A 19,609-nucleotide genomic window follows, 5' to 3' on the forward strand; every position below is an offset into this window, starting at 1 on the left:
CGTCACTGAGCTGCATGAAATCCTCTGTCTCTGCTGGAGAGAAGGTGGAGTACCTCAAGACATGAGGGATGCAAACATCATCACGCTGTACAAGAACAAAGGTGACAGGGGTGACTGCAACAACTACCGCGGCATCTCTCTCCTTAGCGTTGTAGGAAAGCTGTTTGCCCGAGTTGTACTAAAGAGGCTCCAGGTACTTGCAGAGAGCGTCTATCCAGAATCGCAGTGTGGATTCCGAGCCAACAGGTCCACCACTGATATGGTATTCTCCCTTAGACAACTGCAGGAGAAATGCAGGGAACAACGACAGCCACTCTTTATAGCCTTCATAGATCTCACAAAGGCTTTCGACCTGGTCAGCAGAGACGGCCTCTTCAAGATTCTCCCCAAGATTGGATGTCCACCCAGGCTCCTCAGCATCATCAGATCCTTCCACAAGGACATGAAGGGCACTGTTGTCTTCGATGGCTCCACATCAGACCCTTTTGACATCCGAAGCGGAGTGAAGCAGGGCTGTGTTCTTGCACCAACCTTGTTTGGGATTTTCTTCGCTGTCCTGCTGAAGCAGGCCTTTGGAACTGCAACAGAAGGCATCTATCTCCGGATCAGATCAGACGGAAAGCTCTTCAACCTCTCCAGACTGAGAGCAAAATCCAAAGTCCAGCTGAAATGTCTGCGTGACTTCCTCTTTGCCGACGATGCAGCTGTCACTACCCACTCTGCCAAAGATCTCCAGCAGCTCATGGATAGTTTTAGCAAGGCCTGCCAAGATTTTGGACTGACAATCAGCCTGAAGAAAACACAGGTCATGGTTCAGGATGTGGACTCACCTCCCTGCATTACAATCTCTGAGCATGAACTGGAGGTTGTCCATGACTTTGTGTACCTTGGCTCAACGATCTCCGACACTCATTCTCTCGATGCCGAGCTAAACAGGCGCATCGGTAAAGCAGCTACCACGTTTTCCAGACTCACAAAGAGAGTCTGGTCCAACAAGAAGCTGACGGAACATACCAAGATCCAGGTCTACAGAGCTTGCGTCCTGAGTACACTTCTGTACTGCAGCGAGTCATGGACTCTTCGCCCACAACAGGAGAGGAAACTGAGCGCTTTCCACATGCGCTGCCTCCGACGCATCCTCGGCATCACCTGGCAGGACAAAGTTCCAAACAACACAGTCCTGGAACGTGCTGGAATCCCTAGCATGTATTCACTGCTGAAACAGAGACGCCTGCGTTGGCTTGGTCATGTCGTGAGAATGGATGATGGCCGGATCCCAAAGGATCTCCTCTATGGAGAACTCGTGCAAGGAAAGCGCCCTACAGGTAGACCACAGCTGCGATATAAGGACATCTGCAAGAGGGATCTGAAGGCCTTAGGGATGGACCTCAACAAGTGGGAAACCCTGGCCTCTGAGCGGCCCGCTTGGAGGCAGGCTGTGCAGAATGGCCTTTCCCAGTTTGAAGAGACACTTTGCCAACAGTCTGAGGCTAAGAGGCAAAGAAGGAAGGCCCATAGCCAGGGAGACAGACCAGGGACAGACTGCACTTGCTCCCGGTGTGGAAGGGATTGTCACTCCCGGATTGGCCTTTTCAGCCACACTAGACGCTGTGCCAGAACCACCTTTCAGAGCGCGATACCATAGTCTTTCGAGACTGAAGGTTGCCAATATACTAATAAAAATGCTAAATGTTATATGGTCATGTAAACTGCCTCCCTCCCATCCAGAGGAAAAGAAATCTGCATTTGTGGCACTGACTAAGATAACACAGCCGCTCTCAACTTTTGGGTCAGTTTACTACATTCCCAAGTTTTACTTCAGAAAAGTGGTGGGACTCCAAAAGGGTCTCAGAGGAAGAACCAATTCATTTATTGTAATGTCTTTTTGGGCTCCTAAAAGGCACACAGGTTCCTGTAAAGAAAGGGGCCTGTATGATAGAAGTGGATGGGGTAAATAGCAGATACCTGAGTGGAAGGTGGAGGAGAAAAATAGCAGATACCAATGTTACTGAATAGATTTAGAACATAAAAAGAGCCCTTCTGGATCAGGCCAAAGGCTCTTCTAGACCAGCATTCCCACAGTACCCCCCATTGCCTCTGATAATACATAAGAAGGAGATGAAAGCATCCTTGCCATTGCAATTAGCATTCAGAGGCATCCCGTCACTGAACTGGCAAGCAGCATCACAGTTCAGCCACTGATTTGGGAAGACACGGTCTCCAGAGCTTGGAAAGCAGGAATCACAATTTCCAGAAGGGATAGAAGGAGGAATTATAAAGAAATTGACAAGGGCAGATTGTTTCTCAAAACAAGGGGAAGGAAGGGCTTGTGTCATTTACTGCAGGGACGTCAAAGGACATGCAAAAAGTGCCCATGGCATTAGCACAACCACGATCTACACAATGCCTGCCAACACAATCTTTTCATTTCTCAGAAGGTTTCCTGAAGCCATTTTCAATCATCACTGGGTTTCGAAATGATGGGGTCTGTTCTAAACTTTTCTTCTTCTTAAAAGGGTCACTTCCTGACATTGCAAATCCACCATTACAATGAGCTTACCATGAGTTTACACATTGTGTTACTCTTGGAAAAATGGATACGGTACCTTTCTTTGGTACTGCTGTCATTGCTGTGGTTAGCCTTCCAAGGCAGGCACATATTAAATACAATGAAATATCCAACAACAGCCCCCGACAAAAGCATCAGCTTCAGTTCAAAGCTCATCCGAAGAAAGACAGAGCAGGCGATGAACCCCAGGAGGCAGCAGTAAGTATAATACTAGAACAGAAGAGTTAACAAACCAGACTGAACAAACTGCTTTGTACATGCCTACAAACAGGAGTTAATGTTAACAAGCTGCACATAGAGGTGTCTATAGAATCTACTTCAGTTAGATTCCTCTCCAGATTCTACTTTACTGGATAGGATTACCAGAGGGAAGTTCAACATGTTGGAATCTGCAATTCGCTCAAAGGCATTATTTCCAAAACTTAGTGGAAACTTTCAAGTAAGAGCTGTAGGTAATCACCTGCTTCCAGCCTACACTGCCCAGCAACTGGTATTCACTGGTTTATCATAATTAGAAGGATTCAGATCCCACTTTTCCTGCAAATGCAGGCCTAGGGAAGCTGGCCAAAAAGAAAAAACAAAAACAAAAGAATCTGCAACCTGGAGATTCCATTTAGTGGTGACTACAAGTCATTGAGAGAACTGTTCCATGCAAATGTGTCTAATCCCTTTTTGAAACCATCCAAATCAGTAGTGGTCACCACATCTTGTGGTGGTAAATTCCACCATTAAATTATACCTGGGTCTCCTGCCAGTCCATTTCTGCCTAGCCTCACCCCTAGTCTCAGTAAAATTAGCTTTGTACTCACCGAGACAATGAGAGAAGTACTCTCTTTGATGCTGTAATTGTGTGCAGTCTAAATGGAAAAAAAAATATTAGAAGTATGTAAGAATGTTGGCTTTTCAAAAAATTTTTTACATGTCACACTCAGAACAGGAATAGAGCCTTCTACATCACTTGTTCCCAGCCTGTGGTCTATGGACCACAGGTGGTCCTCAAGACCCTGACAAGTGGTCCGCAAGGTCTCAGGGGAAAAAAAATCACCTTTGATCACTTCTAGTGTCTCACTGAGCAAGAAATCTCCCATGGACCACCAGAGTGAGCAGAGAATGGACCACCTGCAGCCACAGGTACTGAAGTGTCAGCTGTCGCTGAGGGCAGAATTATCCATTCTCTTTGATAGTTTCTGGGTGAGCACTCAGGAGATGGACTCCCAGAAAGGGCTGAGATCAGACTGCCCAAAGCTGCCTGTGGTCCACAACAATGCCAATTTTTGCCTCAATGGTCCACAGGCTCCTATAGGTTTGGAACCACTATTCTACATAGTAAGGGTTCCAACCCCCTGCAGGCCCCTTTTCGGTGAGGAACAAGCCACCCACTCCAGGTAAGAAAAGCCAGGATGGTGTAGTGCAGTGTTTCTCAAACTGTGGGTCGGGACCCACTAAGTGGGTCACGAGCCAATTTCAGGTGGGTCCCTGCTCATTTCAATATTTTATTTTTAATATACTAGGCTTGATGGCTTGTGACTGCTTTTGGGGAAATGTTACAGATCTGAACAGGCTATATGCTTTTAACAGACTATATGCTTTTAACAAAGGTAGTCAATGGGGCTTACTCCTGGGTAAGTGTGGGTAGGATTGCAACCTAAGATTATTTAAAAATCTCCTGCTTGATGAAGTCACTTCTGGTGGGTCCTGACATATTCTCATTCTAAAAAGTGGGTCCTGGTGCTAAAAGTTTGAGAACCACTGGTGTAGTGGTTTGGGAGTTGGACTTAGACCTAAAAGACCCAGAATCAAGTTCCAGCTCAGCAATGAAGCTTCCTGGGAGCCCTTTGGCCACTCACTGTCTCTCAGCCTCACCTATTGCACAAGGTTGTTGTGAGGACAAAAGGAGGGAAGGAACCATGTGCACCACCCTGAGCTCCTTGGAGGAAGAGTGGTAGAAAAATGTGAAAATAAGGCAGATTTTGTCCTCCCGTCAATACTAATCTAAAGTGCACACTCCACTTGTTCCTAGAGCAGCTATTTTCAACTACTGTGCCATGGCACATTGGTGTGCCGCAAACAGTCTGCAGGTATGCTGCAGGAGTTTGGGGAAATCATATATTAGTAGGGCCACTGGGGGTGTGAGCCTCCGGCTGGCAGTAAAATGTGCACTGTCAATTGTCAATTATCAAAAAACTGATAGTGTGCCCTGAAAATTTTAGTGCCTTATCAGTGTGCCATGAGATGAAAACAGTTGAAAATCACTGCCCTAGAGCAACAAATAGCAACCATTTGCTTACAAAGGAAAGAGGAGTTCCCAGAGAACACCAAAGGCTCAACATTTTTCCCTCTGCAGTTCTTGAGGGAAGATTCCATAATGTGCTGTTCGATAGCAGGGTTTGCAAATTTTGTTTTCTGGAACCCGGTACAACCGGTCATATCTTGTGTTATTGCCCTGCTCTTCGAACATTGCACAGTACTTTTTTAGATCCAATTTTGTCGGTCCTTTCTGGTTCACCCGATGATCTCTCGTGCTCCCTTCTGGAAGATACCTCTGGGGCTATCACAGATTTAGTCGCCGACTATTTGCTAGCTGTTATAAGGAAACTATCTTCATGCGTCCCATCATTTTAATTTTTTTTATGCTGTGGACAGAACCCTGTTGTATAGTCTGTGTTTTCTGTGTTGTTATTAACTGTTTTGATGCCAATAAAGGTTCTTGAAATTGAACACCAAAGAGACAGTAGTCATGCCTTCTCCTTCTCCACCATCTGCACAGCCCCATCTTGGACTCCAAAAGTTGGTTACACTGGAATGTGGCTGAATGTTGGCATTTCAGGGCATAGTTTCATTCACCCAAGTGACAGTGATGGGAACCAGCATATCCGGTGATCAAATCCCATTCAGAATTACCGAGAGCCAACCAGATTGCAAAAGATGAACAAATGGATTTTCTACTTTCTTAGAAAAATGCATTTAATACAGATATCAGTATGCTTTGCCCTGCTGATAAAATACCTCCAGGTACACATTGGGTGATCTGGATTAGAAAAACCGTGCAAGCTGGAAAGGAGTTTTAAAACCCTCTCCATCAGGACCACACTCCTAATTCAAAGCTTCCAATCTCCTCATGGCTGAGTTTGCCTCCTTTAAAACAACCCAGAAAAATCAGACCATACATCTTCTACCAATCTCATCTACTTTGGCCCAGAAAGTCAGATAAAAAGAATTCCCCCACTTTTGTGCTCTTTTTCTCATGCCATCTTCCTCTTAAATAAGTTCTGAACATTTATGGAAAACATGTGGCTTTATAGCCCTGTTACTCACCTTGTTGGAAGAATTACCAGTATCTGGTACAGTGTGGTTTCCATTGGGCTGGCACAGTGACTAATTAAGAATATTTGACACCAGTTAATGAACACAGAGGTGGGGATTCAAATACATAACATTGTTTCAAAGCACAATTGAGTCTTGGTTAAGGATATTAACTGCTAGTGGGAGGGGGAATCCAGAAAAAATTCAAGATAACCAAAATGTTTTCTGGGGTTGTTTTTTCCTAACATCAAGAAAAGGGAAAAGCAGGAAGAACTGCAATTAAATACACTTATGCAGCATTGTCTCTGCAAGACAGGCAGCATACTTAACATGATTCTAAAACTCTGTGTGTTTGAGCTGCTGTCTCACTTGATTTCAGAACAATAAAGCAGAGTAGCAGGTACATATATTAGCAAAAGGCTACTGAGGGGTGTGTTGGCAAGCCGCACACTCAACTAACACAAGTTCAAGCCCAGATGATAAAGTCTTCCTTTTATTTACTGCTATGCGGATTACTTCTATTTCCAGCATTTACTGTACTTCCAGCTGTTCCAAATCATATAAAACCAGGGGTGTCAAACATAAGACCTGCAGAATAATATGACCCGCATAAGTTTTTTACCTGGCCCCTGTGATAATTGGGCTCTTCCTTATCTTGAAAATATGATCAAGTTTAGCATATTTTCTCTTCTGTCAAGCTAATGAGTTCCTGAGAAAAAGAGAGCTTATTTCTGGTCATCACCTGCTTAATGATGTCATTTCTTGCTCAATGGCATCACTTCCAGCACTTAGCAGGATCTAATCCGCCCACTGGATGAAACAAGTTTGACATCCCTGGAATAAACTAACCATTTTTGCACTATATTCTCACCGCCATCCCCCCAAAAAGTCTAAATCTTTTTTTCCCAGAAAAAAATACAAGACTATCGCAACCCCCATGGCTCCCAAATCTCTTGGGTTCCTGCTTCAGACTACTAACTCACCAAGTAAACATGAGAATTTCCACAGGGACGAAGAAAGTTGCCTGGCACCAAGTGAGACCCTAGGTTCAGATAGCTCAATAGTATAGTCAACACTGACTGACAGTCACTCTTCAGGGCTTCAAGCAGGTGGTCTTTCACAACCCTACCTGAAGACACGGGGGGGGGGGCTTGAACTTGGGACCTTCTGCATGCAAAGTTTATGTTTTGCCACTGAGCTACAGCCTTCAGTGCATTTTGTAAAAAAAGGTTCAAGGTCACACCCAGAGGTCAGACAGAGTCAACACAAACTTCCTATTGAACAAAAAAGATTACCAGGTTGAAAACAGCTATGATTAGCAACGAGCCAATCGCAATGACAGCCAGCGGGAGCCTCACAAACGGCATTGTCTCCACTTTGTGAGAAAGCATGCGGAGATAACGTGCTGGGGGCCAGCGCTTCGAACAGCATCTCTGCAAAGAGAAGACAAGGTATCAGCACAACCTGCCAATGCACAGGCATCCTTACTCTTTCCATCAACTGCTTATGGCCAACAGAAATGTGCACGTTGTTTTCATTTATGAGAGGCCCACAATTTTGAAATGAGAGGGAATTTTTGCAGGGTAGACAGTGCTGAGCTAAATGGATCCACAGGAGCAGCATTGTGCGCTCATGCGAGTCTCTGCTTGTGGTCTGAAGTGGTCTAGTTCAGGCATTCCAGCGGGCTCTCCTTATCCATGGGCTTGGTATACGTGTGGAAGTTGACCCCTCAGGTGAAGGACCTCAGAGGACCTCTTAGACATGACTGAAAGGCACTTCCGTTTCTGTTTGCAAAGCAGAAGAGCCTTTCAGTTGCATCTGGGAGGCTTGGAGGAGGCCACGTGTGACCTGTGGAGCCCCAGGTAAGTAACTGCCGTGTGGGGCCCTTCATTGATTTTATTATCTGCAGGATTCAGTATCCACAGGGAGTCCTGGAAAAGATCCCCTGTGGATACCAAGGTGCCCACTGTATATTTAAGGCATATGAAAGAACTCTCAGGCAATCAGTTTCACCAGCTTTTAGCCTCTCAGATAGAAGTCTTGAATTCTAGCAGTTTCCAAAATGTTGCTCTGAACAGGAGCAAATCCCACATGCATTCTTGCACAGAGAGAGAGCACAAAACAGAACCATGAATTGCCAGCAGAGAATGTCACAATTGCTCCTGTCAATGAACATGCACGAATGGCACGTGGGTGGAAATAAGTAAATCCCACCCCCAAAATGACACCATAATTAGCCCTCTGCTTCAGCAATCCCAGAAACAACATCCAGGATCCAAGCAATGAAGAAGCAAGCTCGATGAGCCCATGGGGGTGGGGCTTTAATCTTGTTTATCTCAAACACCATTCTGCCACCCACCCCCACCCCCCACCCAACAAATGCCTTCATGCTTTTCTGATTTGGGGGGAAATGGTCCAACACAATTTGAATAGCCCCCAGTGGTTCCCAAACTTTTTCAACCAGTACTTCCCTTGACCTACTGGGCCATTGGCTATGGCTCTCCATGAGTGCTACAATCCTATAAATGGATAGGGCTGGTTAATTTTTCACAAGGATTCTGCAGCTCCCCTGGCTGGTTTCTGCAGCTCCCTGGGGAGCCACAGCTCACAGTTTGGGAACCAGTGGCCTATACTTGTCTATACTGCAAAGAAAATAAGTTTCAAAAACTCTAATAGGCTAGCGCATGCCTTGTATACACAGCAAGTGCACAGCACTTCAGCCCTAGTCCAAAGACCTTAAGAATGAATAGTATGTGAACATATGAAATTACTGTATACAAGGTCAGAGAATAGGTTTCTCTAGGTCAGTGCTGCCACTACACTCATTGGTAGAGGCTAACCAGGACTCCAAGGCAAGGGTCTTTTCTCATTTCCAGAGACTGAATCAAGGGTTTTCGTGCAGGCAAAGCATGAGCTGGGCCACTGAACTACAGCGCTACCCTCATGTTAAAAGTGCAGAGTTGTTGTTTTTTAATCTGATCAGTAGTACATTTATACAGATCTATAAAGCTACGCTGCCCCCCACCGTATCCATGGGGAATAAGTTCCTGCTGCTACTGCAGGTACTCAAAACCAAAGATACCAGAAAACCGGACTCAAATTCCCCCCCCCCCCATCACGTGCATGACTCACCTCTCTTCATTTGCAAAAGGAAGATTTTGCTTGGAAAAGAAAGCAATGAGGACCTAGAATTGTAGCTGCTAAGAATGCTAGAGGAGGCAACAGTGCAAATGCTAACAGGAGTCAGACAGCAGAAGAAGCAGGCAGGCAGTGAGAATGCTCTTCCCGTTAGCATCCTCACTGTTGCCTCTTCTAGTGTTCCTCTAGCAGCTACAAATCTACGTTCTCAACGCCTGCTTCCTTTTCCAAAGGATTCCAAAGCAAAAGGAAGAAAAAACTTCCTTTTGCAAAGCATTTGCAAATGAAGAGAAGTGAGTCATGAGCACAATGGGGGGGGGGGATTTGAGAACCACAGATAAGTGGAACCAAAGATATATGGGACACAGGGGGATGTCTGTATACAGGTTTAAGCTCAAAAAAAATGTGAACCAACTAGTCACCATCTAACATGCACTTATTTATACATTGGGAGGGGGGAACCATGTGTATTTTGGTTCGATTCTTACTCACCCAACAGTTATCAGCAAAACACACACACAATATAAGCCCCATGATGATGGCGACAGTCCCAAAAGAAATTCCTAATTGTGCATTTCTGGAAGAGATAAAGGAAGAGGGAGACTTAGAGAGGAGAGGCAAAGTGTTAAGGCGAAAACACTTTCCACAGTTTAGCAGTCATGGATTCTTGGGGGAAGCATGTTCCTTTTTGCAGAAAGTTGCAGGCAGCTTTGCATTCAAAGGTAAATGAGAAGCCATTTTTCAAAATATGAAATCTTAACAACTCAAAAACTATATTCAGAGAATTAAGTATTGCATTAAGCTGCTAGGAGCAAGAATGGTGCCCAGAATACCAAGAGGTAGTAACGGGGGGGGGGGGGGGGGTGTATCTGATTATTAGAAAGATTTGAGGTTTTGCACATAACAGGTTGAAAAAAGGAAAAGAGAAACACACTTACCTTGGCATTATGATGATCTGCACCAGAAACATGCACAGCAGAACAACACTGGCACAGGCAAAATAACCCCTTAGCTTTGGGATAGCTATTGTGCGATACTGGGGAGAGAGGGGGGAAAAAGGTGTCAGCACAGCTAACACAAATTTGATTTGCTCATAGGGACTAGAGAATTCTAGTGAATCACTTTACAAGGATCTTTGGATACATCCCACAAGTACCGATATGAATGTTGGACGTATGATATACAGAGAAATCAGGCACACCAAAGACAGAGTTTGGTCTCACAATACTACCAAGTCCTTTCTAGAAGGAAAGAAGGAAGGAAGGAAGGAAGGAAGGAAAATGCGAGGGCAGAGTGATGGAAAAAGAGGATATGGGAAAGAAAACATCAACATGCTCCATAGTTTTTTTGGTCATTGAACTGCTTTTTTTATTGTTGAGATGCCCAAAGTGTCCATTCCTGAGCAGAGGCACCATATAAATTTTTTAAAATGAAATAAAGTGGGTATTGTGCCTCTGATTGTGGGGTTCTCCTTGCCAGAAGAATGATATCAAGAGTTCTCTCTTGGTGATGACTCAATCTTTCAAAAGAAAAAGCCAAGAGCAAATCCCAGAAAACCAAGTGTGCACAGAGGATACCACATCACACCCTCTCACGGCCAACAGCTCCTTTCCCCAAACAAGCATCCGATTCGTCCTCTGGGGTGCTGATGGAAGCACCAAAGAGCAAGACTTAAGTAAGGAAGCTGACCTTCTATCACCACCACCCATGATTCTATGAACAGGAAGCCACAAAAAGTCCATGATGAACCGAGCTGAACTTGCTCCCCTTTGAAACTGCAAATCTAGAGTGAAATGTACTATCACCTCTATCCTTCTCTCACTTACCTCTTTTTCAAGCCCCTTTTCTACAAAAAATAGCAAAAATCCACATAGCCCACGGAAGTCCTCTGTTTTACCGCACCGGGGCCTGCATGGTAAAACAAAACAATGCTGTTAAGAGCCCACATTTTGAAGCAAGATACGCAGAATGAAACATCATGCTACAAAGTAAGAAAGAATAAGAATATACATGATAAGAATATACGTTTATAATAATAAGCATTTCTTTGTGCCAAATTCTTCATGTGTATCATCTTGATGGAATCTTGACTACCCTGTTAAGGTAAGCATTATAACTGTGCTGGAAGAGCTTGACAGTGAACCAACCCTAGAAGAACTTCACGTGGCCCTGGACTCCCTTGCCTTTGGCAAGGCACCTGGAAAAGACAGCATCCCTGCTGAAGTCCTAAAATGCTGCAAAGAGATCATCGTCACTGAGCTGCATGAAATCCTCTGTCTCTGCTGGAGAGAAGGTGAAGTACCTCAAGACATGAGGGATGCAAACATCATCACGCTGTACAAGAACAAAGGTGACAGGGGTGACTGCAACAACTACCGCGGCATCTCTCTCCTTAGCGTTGTAGGAAAGCTGTTTGCCCGAGTTGTACTAAAGAGGTTCCAGGTACTTGCAGAGAGCGTCTATCCAGAATCGCAGTGTGGATTCCGAGCCAACAGGTCCACCACTGATATGGTATTCTCCCTTAGACAACTGCAGGAGAAATGCAGGGAACAACGACAGCCACTCTTTATAGCCTTCATAGATCTCACAAAGGCTTTCGACCTGGTCAGCAGAGACGGCCTCTTCAAGATTCTCCCCAAGATTGGATGTCCACCCAGGCTCCTCAGCATCATCAGATCTTTCCACAAGGACATGAAGGGCACTGTTGTCTTCGATGGCTCCACATCAGACCCTTTTGACATCCGAAGCGGAGTGAAGCAGGGCTGTGTTCTTGCACCAACCTTGTTTGGGATTTTCTTTGCTGTCCTGCTGAAGCAGGCCTTTGGAACTGCAACAGAAGGCATCTATCTCCGGACCAGATCAGACGGAAAGCTCTTCAACCTCTCCAGACTGAGAGCAAAATCCAAAGTCCAGCTGAAATGTCTGCGTGACTTCCTCTTTGCCGACGATGCAGCTGTCACTACCCACTCTGCCAAAGATCTCCAGCAGCTCATGGATCGTTTTAGCAAGGCCTGCCAAGATTTTGGACTGACAATCAGCCTGAAGAAAACACAGGTCATGGTTCAGGATGTGGACTCACCTCCCTGCATTACAATCTCTGAGCATGAACTGGAGGTTGTCCATGACTTTGTGTACCTTGGCTCAACGATCTCCGACACTCATTCTCTCGATACCGAGCTAAACAAGCGCATCGGTAAAGCAGCTACCACGTTTTCCAGACTCACAAAGAGAGTCTGGTCCAACAAGAAGCTGACGGAACATACCAAGATCCAGGTCTACAGAGCTTGCGTCCTGAGTACACTTCTGTACTGCAGCGAGTCATGGACTCTTCGCTCACAACAGGAGAGGAAACTGAGCGCTTTCCACATGCGCTGCCTCCGACGCATCCTCGGCATCACCTGGCAGGACAAAGTTCCAAACAACACAGTCCTGGAACGTGCTGGAATCCCTAGCATGTATTCACTGCTGAAACAGAGACGCCTGCGTTGGCTTGGTCATGTCGTGAGAATGGATGATGGCCGGATCCCAAAGGATCTCCTCTATGGAGAACTCGTGCAAGGAAAGCGCCCTACAGGTAGACCACAGCTGCGATACAAGGACATCTGCAAGAGGGATCTGAAGGCCGTAGGGATGGACCTCAACAAGTGGGAAACCCTGGCCTCTGAGCGGCCCGCTTGGAGGCAGGCTGTGCAGCATGGCCTTTCCCAGTTTGAAGAGACACTTTGCCAACAGTCTGAGGTTAAGAGGCAAAGAAGGAAGGCCCATAGCCAGGGAGACAGACCAGGGACAGACTGCACTTGCTCCCAGTGTGGAAGGGATTGTCACTCTCGGATTGGCCTTTTCAGCCACACTAGACGCTGTGCCAGAACCACCTTTCAGAGCGCGATACCATAGTCTTTCGAGACTGAAGGTTGCCAATATAGCAATATATAACTCCCATATTGTAGATAGGAAGGTTGGAGTTGAAAGAGGGAGTGACTTGCCTAAGATCCATATACAATCAGTCCTCTTTATATGCTCATTTGTTCATCATCGTTATCCTCTAAAACTGTGCAGGTGCACTGGGGTGGGGCTTGGCTCAGCTACAAGCAGGTAGGCACAACAGAGGTTTCAGGAGGAGGTCAAGAGACAGTGGCTTCCTCACAAGCAGAAGGCAGCACCAGTGCCATACAGGGGGAAGAGGAAGAGACACCTATATACTAAACAACCAATGGGGGAGGGGGTTGTGGCAACTGTGTCCAGCCAACTGTACCCCTCGTTTCTTAGAAAGCTGGCTGGATTCTGTCAATTTTCCACATCAAACAGGCATTGGTATTGCTCCATGGAGAATTTTCGGATACATTTGTGTTCGCTTCTAGATTGGCCTCATCGTCTTGGGCGCCATTCTGGGGGCTCCAGCTGAACCTTCACAACCCTGGTGATGATGAGAGGCCTCTGGAAATCTATCTGAAGGCTGCTCTGGGGCTGAGGCAAGCAAGAAACAGGTGGAAGAGCTAAAAGGGTGAAGCAACCCCCTCCCTATCACTGAACTCTGAAGTTTTATTGTTGGGCTAGCAACTGTCAAAGAATTGAGGGATATCTAGCATGGAAGAGGAAACATCAAGTGCCAGAGATATTGAGGAGTCCTCACTATCACCTAGCCTCATAGACTTCAAAGTATGATTCAGGTTCACAAAGCTCATACAGTGTATGGTGAAGAGGGTCCCCTGGAACTTGACCCCATTTTCCCCACAGGCTCAATGCAGCATCTGCTAATTTGGTACCCAGTAGTTTTTCCAGAAACCTAACCTTAGCGGAGAACAAGAACTGACTGTAGTGAGTTTGTGGCAGAGATGAAAGTCTAAGTATGAAGATCCATATTCACAGCTCAGTCTCTTAACCACTAACACCAGATTTCAGATGAGTCTCAAGTTTAATGAACAATGCCCAGTTCACAACATGCACATAAACTCTCCTTATATCAGATATATAATATTATTTCTGGTTCCTAAGTACGAGAAGCATTTTTATAGATGGCCTGTGCCAGGATGGGGAAATACTGAGAGCCAGGTTGATGCTGTGGTTCTGGTGTTAGACTTAGACCTGGAAGATTCAGTTCAAATCCCTGCTCAGTCACAAAGCTTCCTGGGTGACCTTGGGTCAGTCACTATCTCTCAGGATTGTTATAAGAACAAAGAGAGGGAAGGAACCATGTATACTACCCTGAGCTCTTTGGATGAAGGGTGGTATTAAAATGTGAATAACAGATTTTCATCTGGGGTTGTTTTTTTGTTTTAAAGGGAACATGTGTCTGGATCTCTGCCAACTCTTATCTAGACAATTCCTGGTGCTCACACACTAGATACCAATTCTGATGGCAGATATTACACAATATATATATAACCAACAATCAATATAACACAGCAGATATCCTACATGTAAATTCCAAGGATTGTACTATATACTTATATAGTATTTTCCCTCCTCCACAGGCAGAGCAGATGTTTTTACAATTTTTTATTATTATTAACAGTACTTATATACCACTTTTCAACTAAAAGTTTACAAAGTGATTTACAAAAAAAAAATCAAATAAGCAATGGTTCCCTGCCCCAAAAGGGCTCACAATCTAAAAAGATGCAAAAGAACATCAGCAAACAGCCACTACAAAAGACACTGCTGGGGTGAGGAGGGCCAATTACTTTCCCCCTGCTAAACAAAAGAGGCATGCCTCCTTGAAAAAGTGCCTCTTACCCTGTTAGCATAAGTAACTGGGTTACCCCTGGGTAATCTAGCTTGATCCCCTGAATCTAATCCCACAAGTATCAACTCTCGAGTGTCAGTTTCCCCAGCTGAATATTAACAAGCAAATTCATTTTCCTGAACAGAGGAGCCCAGTTGGGAAGAGATCTTCCAAACTTGGGAGAGAACACTGCTGAAACTTTCATCAACCTGTATCTCTTCAAATTATTCTCTACTACATAAGACATCAAAGGCCAAAAAGAGTTACATGAGCACTTTCCTTCCTTAGCCTCTGCTGCAGGAATCTGAAGGAAATGCTCTCACCCTCAACTCATTTAATTTGCTAAATTCAGACACATGGTTAAGCGTCTGGAGTGCTAACTCTGCCATGTCAAAAAGGACATTTCTCAATTTCCTGTTTTTTCAGACTTTCATTTGTAGTTCTATTTTTACTTCTCCACTGCTGAAGCCAATGGGGGATTTCACAGCTCAACTGCAGCATAAAACCACAGCGGGTTGCATGCTTTCATACCATCACATCAATTTTGGGAGAGCACTGTCTCTCAAAGCTATGCAATGGCACTGGGCTTCCAAGACTTCATTCCAGGACCTGTTTTTCAAGGCTTAGGGTACAATCCTAACCAGGTCTACTCAGAAGTAAGTCCTGTGTTGTTCAATGGGGCCTACTCTCAGGAAAGTGTGGTTCAGATTGCAGCCTTAGCTTCAGAACCTGCATGCCACACTAAGGTCTGCCACTCAGCACTGAAATACCATAACCAGTCCACCTCCCTCCTCCCCACCCAAACAGAGACATGAAGGTTTCCATACAGGCTTCTAGCTTCATATTAGAGAAAATACCCAGGAGCAATTTTTCTCCTTCTCCCCATTCCCTTTCCATAGATGAGGGAAGTGGCTTTCTTACTTTGCTGAACTGAGGCCCTCAATGGTTGACAACATTTTATCGTTAATTTCTTCTTCCATCCTTCCCTTCTGAGAGGTATTTCTAAACAGACAGAAAATATATATATATTTATAGGGTCACAAGCTTTAATCCACAGATCAATTAAAAGCATTAGCAATCAACTAAGAGTTTTCTGCATTAATCAGGCAACAGTATTAAAAACATTACTTCTAAATACTTAAAAGAGCTGGTGGGAAGCCTGATCTTAACCATTCCTCTTTGACAATCAAGGAAACAATCAAGGAGAGATTTTAAGCTTTGGCTCTGCGGAGAAAAGCTCTTGGAATTGCCTTTTGGTTCAAGTTAAAAATGAAATTAGCAAGGAAATACCAAGTCACTCCATGGTTCAGAGTTCGCGAAACACACAGAAGGCAGTACGAGGAGAGAAAAGAAACTCACTTATAGTTTATAACTGAAGGAGGACACACTGGTTCTCGTCTAGGTCCTTGCAGACTAACATATGCACAGAAAAGAGAAGGAAGATGGGATGTAATGCAGCAGCTCTAGCGTGTTACAGACAGTAGCAATCATTCACTATACACGATGGTCAGCAATCTTCAGCGTGTTGTCAAAACACAAAAAACTGTCACTCCTTAAAAAAAAAATCTGAAAAAGCCCAGCAAGAGACTATTAAAGTGTAACTCATTCATTCAAACTAAAAGATATACTTTGTTAATTAACAAACCTGGAATACGGTTGCCACTTCTCCATTTTTCTACCCATGGGGCACAAAAAGTTAAGAATGTATTTAGCGTCCAGAGCAACTTTTGGCCAAGGGGCTTAAAGTACAGGAGAGGAGCAAAAAGGGCTGGGAAAATATTTCTTCTCCACTTGACCCTCGCACCTTGTCCAAAATTTGCACTTATCAGTTCCCTTTTTCCCAGGGGGCAGAGACAGAGAGAAAGGGAAAGAGAGATGGCTGAGAAGGAAAGGAGCAAAGAGGTCAGGACCCTGGTGTGCCCTCTTCAGCTGTCCTAATACCATTCGGTTTCCCAGCACTCGCACTCATGAGGCTCCACTTGGTTTCAAAGGCACCAAAGAAATGAGGAACCACACCAACATTTGGGTGGGGCTCTGAATAAGTCAAGCAACAGCAGAGGATGGAAGGAATAACACTGAGCAAACCAATCTCTCCTCCTTAGCCATCTACATGTCAAGATTGGAGTCCAGGCTCAACTAGTACTGTTTGATGTGGGGGAGTCAAGGCTCAACTAATCTACATTGTGGTTGCAATTGTGGCCAAGCAGCTACCTCTGAAAAATTCAGAAACCCTCCTCAAGTCATCTGTCCCCAGCATTCGTTATTCAGAGGTATCACAGGTTTGGACATGGGAGACTCCCTTAGTTAGCAAAGCTACTAGCCACTGACAGACCTATCTTCCAGAAACATTTCTGACAGTCCAGGGCTATGTGTGTCTACTCAGCAGCAAGCTTCATTCAATACAGTGGGCCCTAATCCTAAGTAAATGTGTATAGGATTGCAGCTTATACCTTTCTGAAGCTGTGTTTGGGTCTAATTAGATGTCACATGCAAATTAACAAATCATGCCTTGCTGATCATGCCTATTGGGAAAAAAACAGTTTCAGAAGGGGTGGTGGTGGTGGGAAGAGAAGAGGGCTTAACCCCTTCATTCTCTGCTGCCTTTCAACTGCATCTCTTTATCCTCCAAGCCACATACCTTTTCACCTGCAGAATGTTTTTTGTAAAGTTGGGAAAACCAAAAGATGACAACCCCACCACTACAGTGTGAGATGTTTGTAGATACATTCCAGAGAATGCTCCTCTACTAAAGAAAATACTCTGGAATCAAACAGAGCAAGGAAGAGAGAGAAGCATCAACAAGAGTTAATGCAAAGCAAATTCAAGCAACAAACATGCAATTCAACTGAGCTGAGGAGCTCTCTCACAGAAGTGAAAAACAGATGAGATTCTAAAGACCCCAGTGCCACAAAACTGATTCTGTGGCCCTCAACAGGGCAGCCCCAGTGTACCCAGCTTGCAAATAACTGCAGCTTGAAAAGCTTCGTCACTCAAGTGTCTGCAGACAGTATTGGCAGGCCAGTCAGGTCATGGGCATACAACCACATGTGTACGCCAACATGTGACACTGGCGCTCAGGAATTCGAGATGCTTTTCTCCACATTCCTCTTGTCATCACTATCCAAATATTTCCTACCACAGTTCACGCCCTCTTCATCAGGCCATTCTTGTGCCTTCCAAATTCTGCCTTCCAAATTCTCTGCCTTCCAAATTCAAGTCCAACACATTTCAGTTATGATATGAATGACTCACATTAGAAATGCACAATTCAGCTGTGCAGAGAGGTTTTTTAAGCTTAACGCTCCAATATTTTGGTTAACTACCTAACTGCAGATGTTGAAACGGAACCACTTCCCATCTGAACCTTCCTGTATGTTAGAACCTGTACGAGATGTTGCAGACCCTACTCTGTGTGCCCCCACCATCAGATGCTCAGTGACCAGCTATAGTCACTATAGGTAAAGTTTTCCCAACTTCTCCAAGACAGCAGCAGCAGCAAACCTGTGGAACTACCTCCCAAAGGATGTTTGGGACATCCAAGGAAAATTGTAGCTGTCACAAGAAGGCTGTTCTCTTCCAGAGAGCTTCTGGAGCTCACTGAACATCTGTTTTGATTACTGTTGAAAACCTCATACTGGTCTTTGTAGCTGTGCATGTTAACAATTTCATGTTTATGATGTATTTTACCTTTAAATATTTCTTGTAAGCCACCCTCAATCAATGCCGCCGAATCAATGACCAAAAGACAAGATTCACAGTACCAGTCCATGTCTAGGTACAGTTCAAAGTGGTGGATTAATTAATTTCAAAGCCCTAAATGGCTCAGATGCAAAAGGACTCCCTTGGTCAATGTGGTGTAGTGGTTAGAGCATTGGACTTGGATGAGGAACACCCACAGTCCAGTCCCCTCACAACCTGGCAGTTCAGTCACCATCTTACTCACAGGGCGGTTGTGAAAGCATAAGGAGGAGGACAAATTATGCACACTGCCTCGACTCCTTAGAGGAATTTAAATATTAAAAACAAAACAAATCACATTCCCCATGAACTGTCCCACCCACTAAAATCAAGCCAGGAGAGTGTTCTGCTTCTCCCATCTCCATTGGCAGTGGAACTGGTGAAAATGCATGAAAGGGTTTGCTCTACTGTAGTACTCAGAATGTAGAACTCCCTGCCACAAGGAATCCACTCAGTCTTCACTTTACCTGTCTTTGCTGCTTTTAGAAAACTCGAATGCTTAGCTGCCTTTATGAGTTGGTATTTCATTTACTGTCTCTCTGTTGCAGTTTAATGTCTTGATGTTTTCTGTAGCTTTATTCTTTTACAGACAGCGTTGTCACTGATGGTTTTAGGTCGTTTTGTTTTTGTTTTAAATGTACGCTGCCTTAAGTGCACGCTTCCCAAGTGCAAAAGCGGGACAGGAATTCCTTCAACAAATACATATTTCAGTTGATAAATACAAAGTAACAAGATGCAAACAGCATAGTAAAAAGATGCCACTTGCCTTTCTGAATTCCTCTGGCGATGAGCTAGATGCAGAGCTATCTCCTAGGCAAGAGGAAAGGGCAGGGAAGAACAACACCTTTTGTTTAAACATGTAAACAAAAAAACACAACAAGCCAAATATGTAGATTTGCTAGCGTAGTACAGAACAGACAGCCACACAACACCACCAGAAGACTACCTGTTCACTAGTTGGCCAGGTCTCTGCTTGGATAGTATACAGGGTGGGCAGGGTCAAGCAGCAGGATGAGGGGAGGGACCCCATATCATGTGCATTTGTAAAGAGACTGAATTTGTACTCCCGTAAACTGCTTACAGTCATCCCCCCATATCTGTGTCCTCTAATAGCCATGGATCCAGTTATCTGTGGATCC

General features: G+C 44.7%; 1 protein-coding gene across 2 annotated transcripts in view; it reads right to left on the reverse strand.

Annotated features, from left to right (window-relative positions):
* ADCY7 (adenylate cyclase 7) overlaps positions 1–19,609 on the reverse strand; it is a 60,856-nt gene that overhangs the window by 15,056 nt on the left and 26,191 nt on the right. For both annotated transcript variants that reach the window (XR_010794888.1, XM_066637007.1), the window contains exons 11-19: positions 19,237–19,280; positions 15,654–15,734; positions 10,837–10,918; positions 9,949–10,046; positions 9,503–9,587; positions 7,168–7,305; positions 5,885–5,944; positions 3,379–3,426; positions 2,607–2,779 (exon numbers count right to left, since the gene is read on the reverse strand). Coding sequence is in view for 1 of the 2 variants with exons in the window: in XM_066637007.1 (XP_066493104.1) it covers positions 2,607–2,779; positions 3,379–3,426; positions 5,885–5,944; positions 7,168–7,305; positions 9,503–9,587; positions 9,949–10,046; positions 10,837–10,918; positions 15,654–15,734; positions 19,237–19,280 (809 nt within the window). In the remaining variant the exon portion in view is untranslated. The remainder of the gene's footprint in view (positions 1–2,606; positions 2,780–3,378; positions 3,427–5,884; positions 5,945–7,167; positions 7,306–9,502; positions 9,588–9,948; positions 10,047–10,836; positions 10,919–15,653; positions 15,735–19,236; positions 19,281–19,609) is intronic.

The sequence above is a fragment of the Tiliqua scincoides genome, chromosome 9 (assembly GCF_035046505.1).
Source record: "Tiliqua scincoides isolate rTilSci1 chromosome 9, rTilSci1.hap2, whole genome shotgun sequence".
Taxonomy (NCBI): domain Eukaryota; kingdom Metazoa; phylum Chordata; class Lepidosauria; order Squamata; family Scincidae; genus Tiliqua; species Tiliqua scincoides.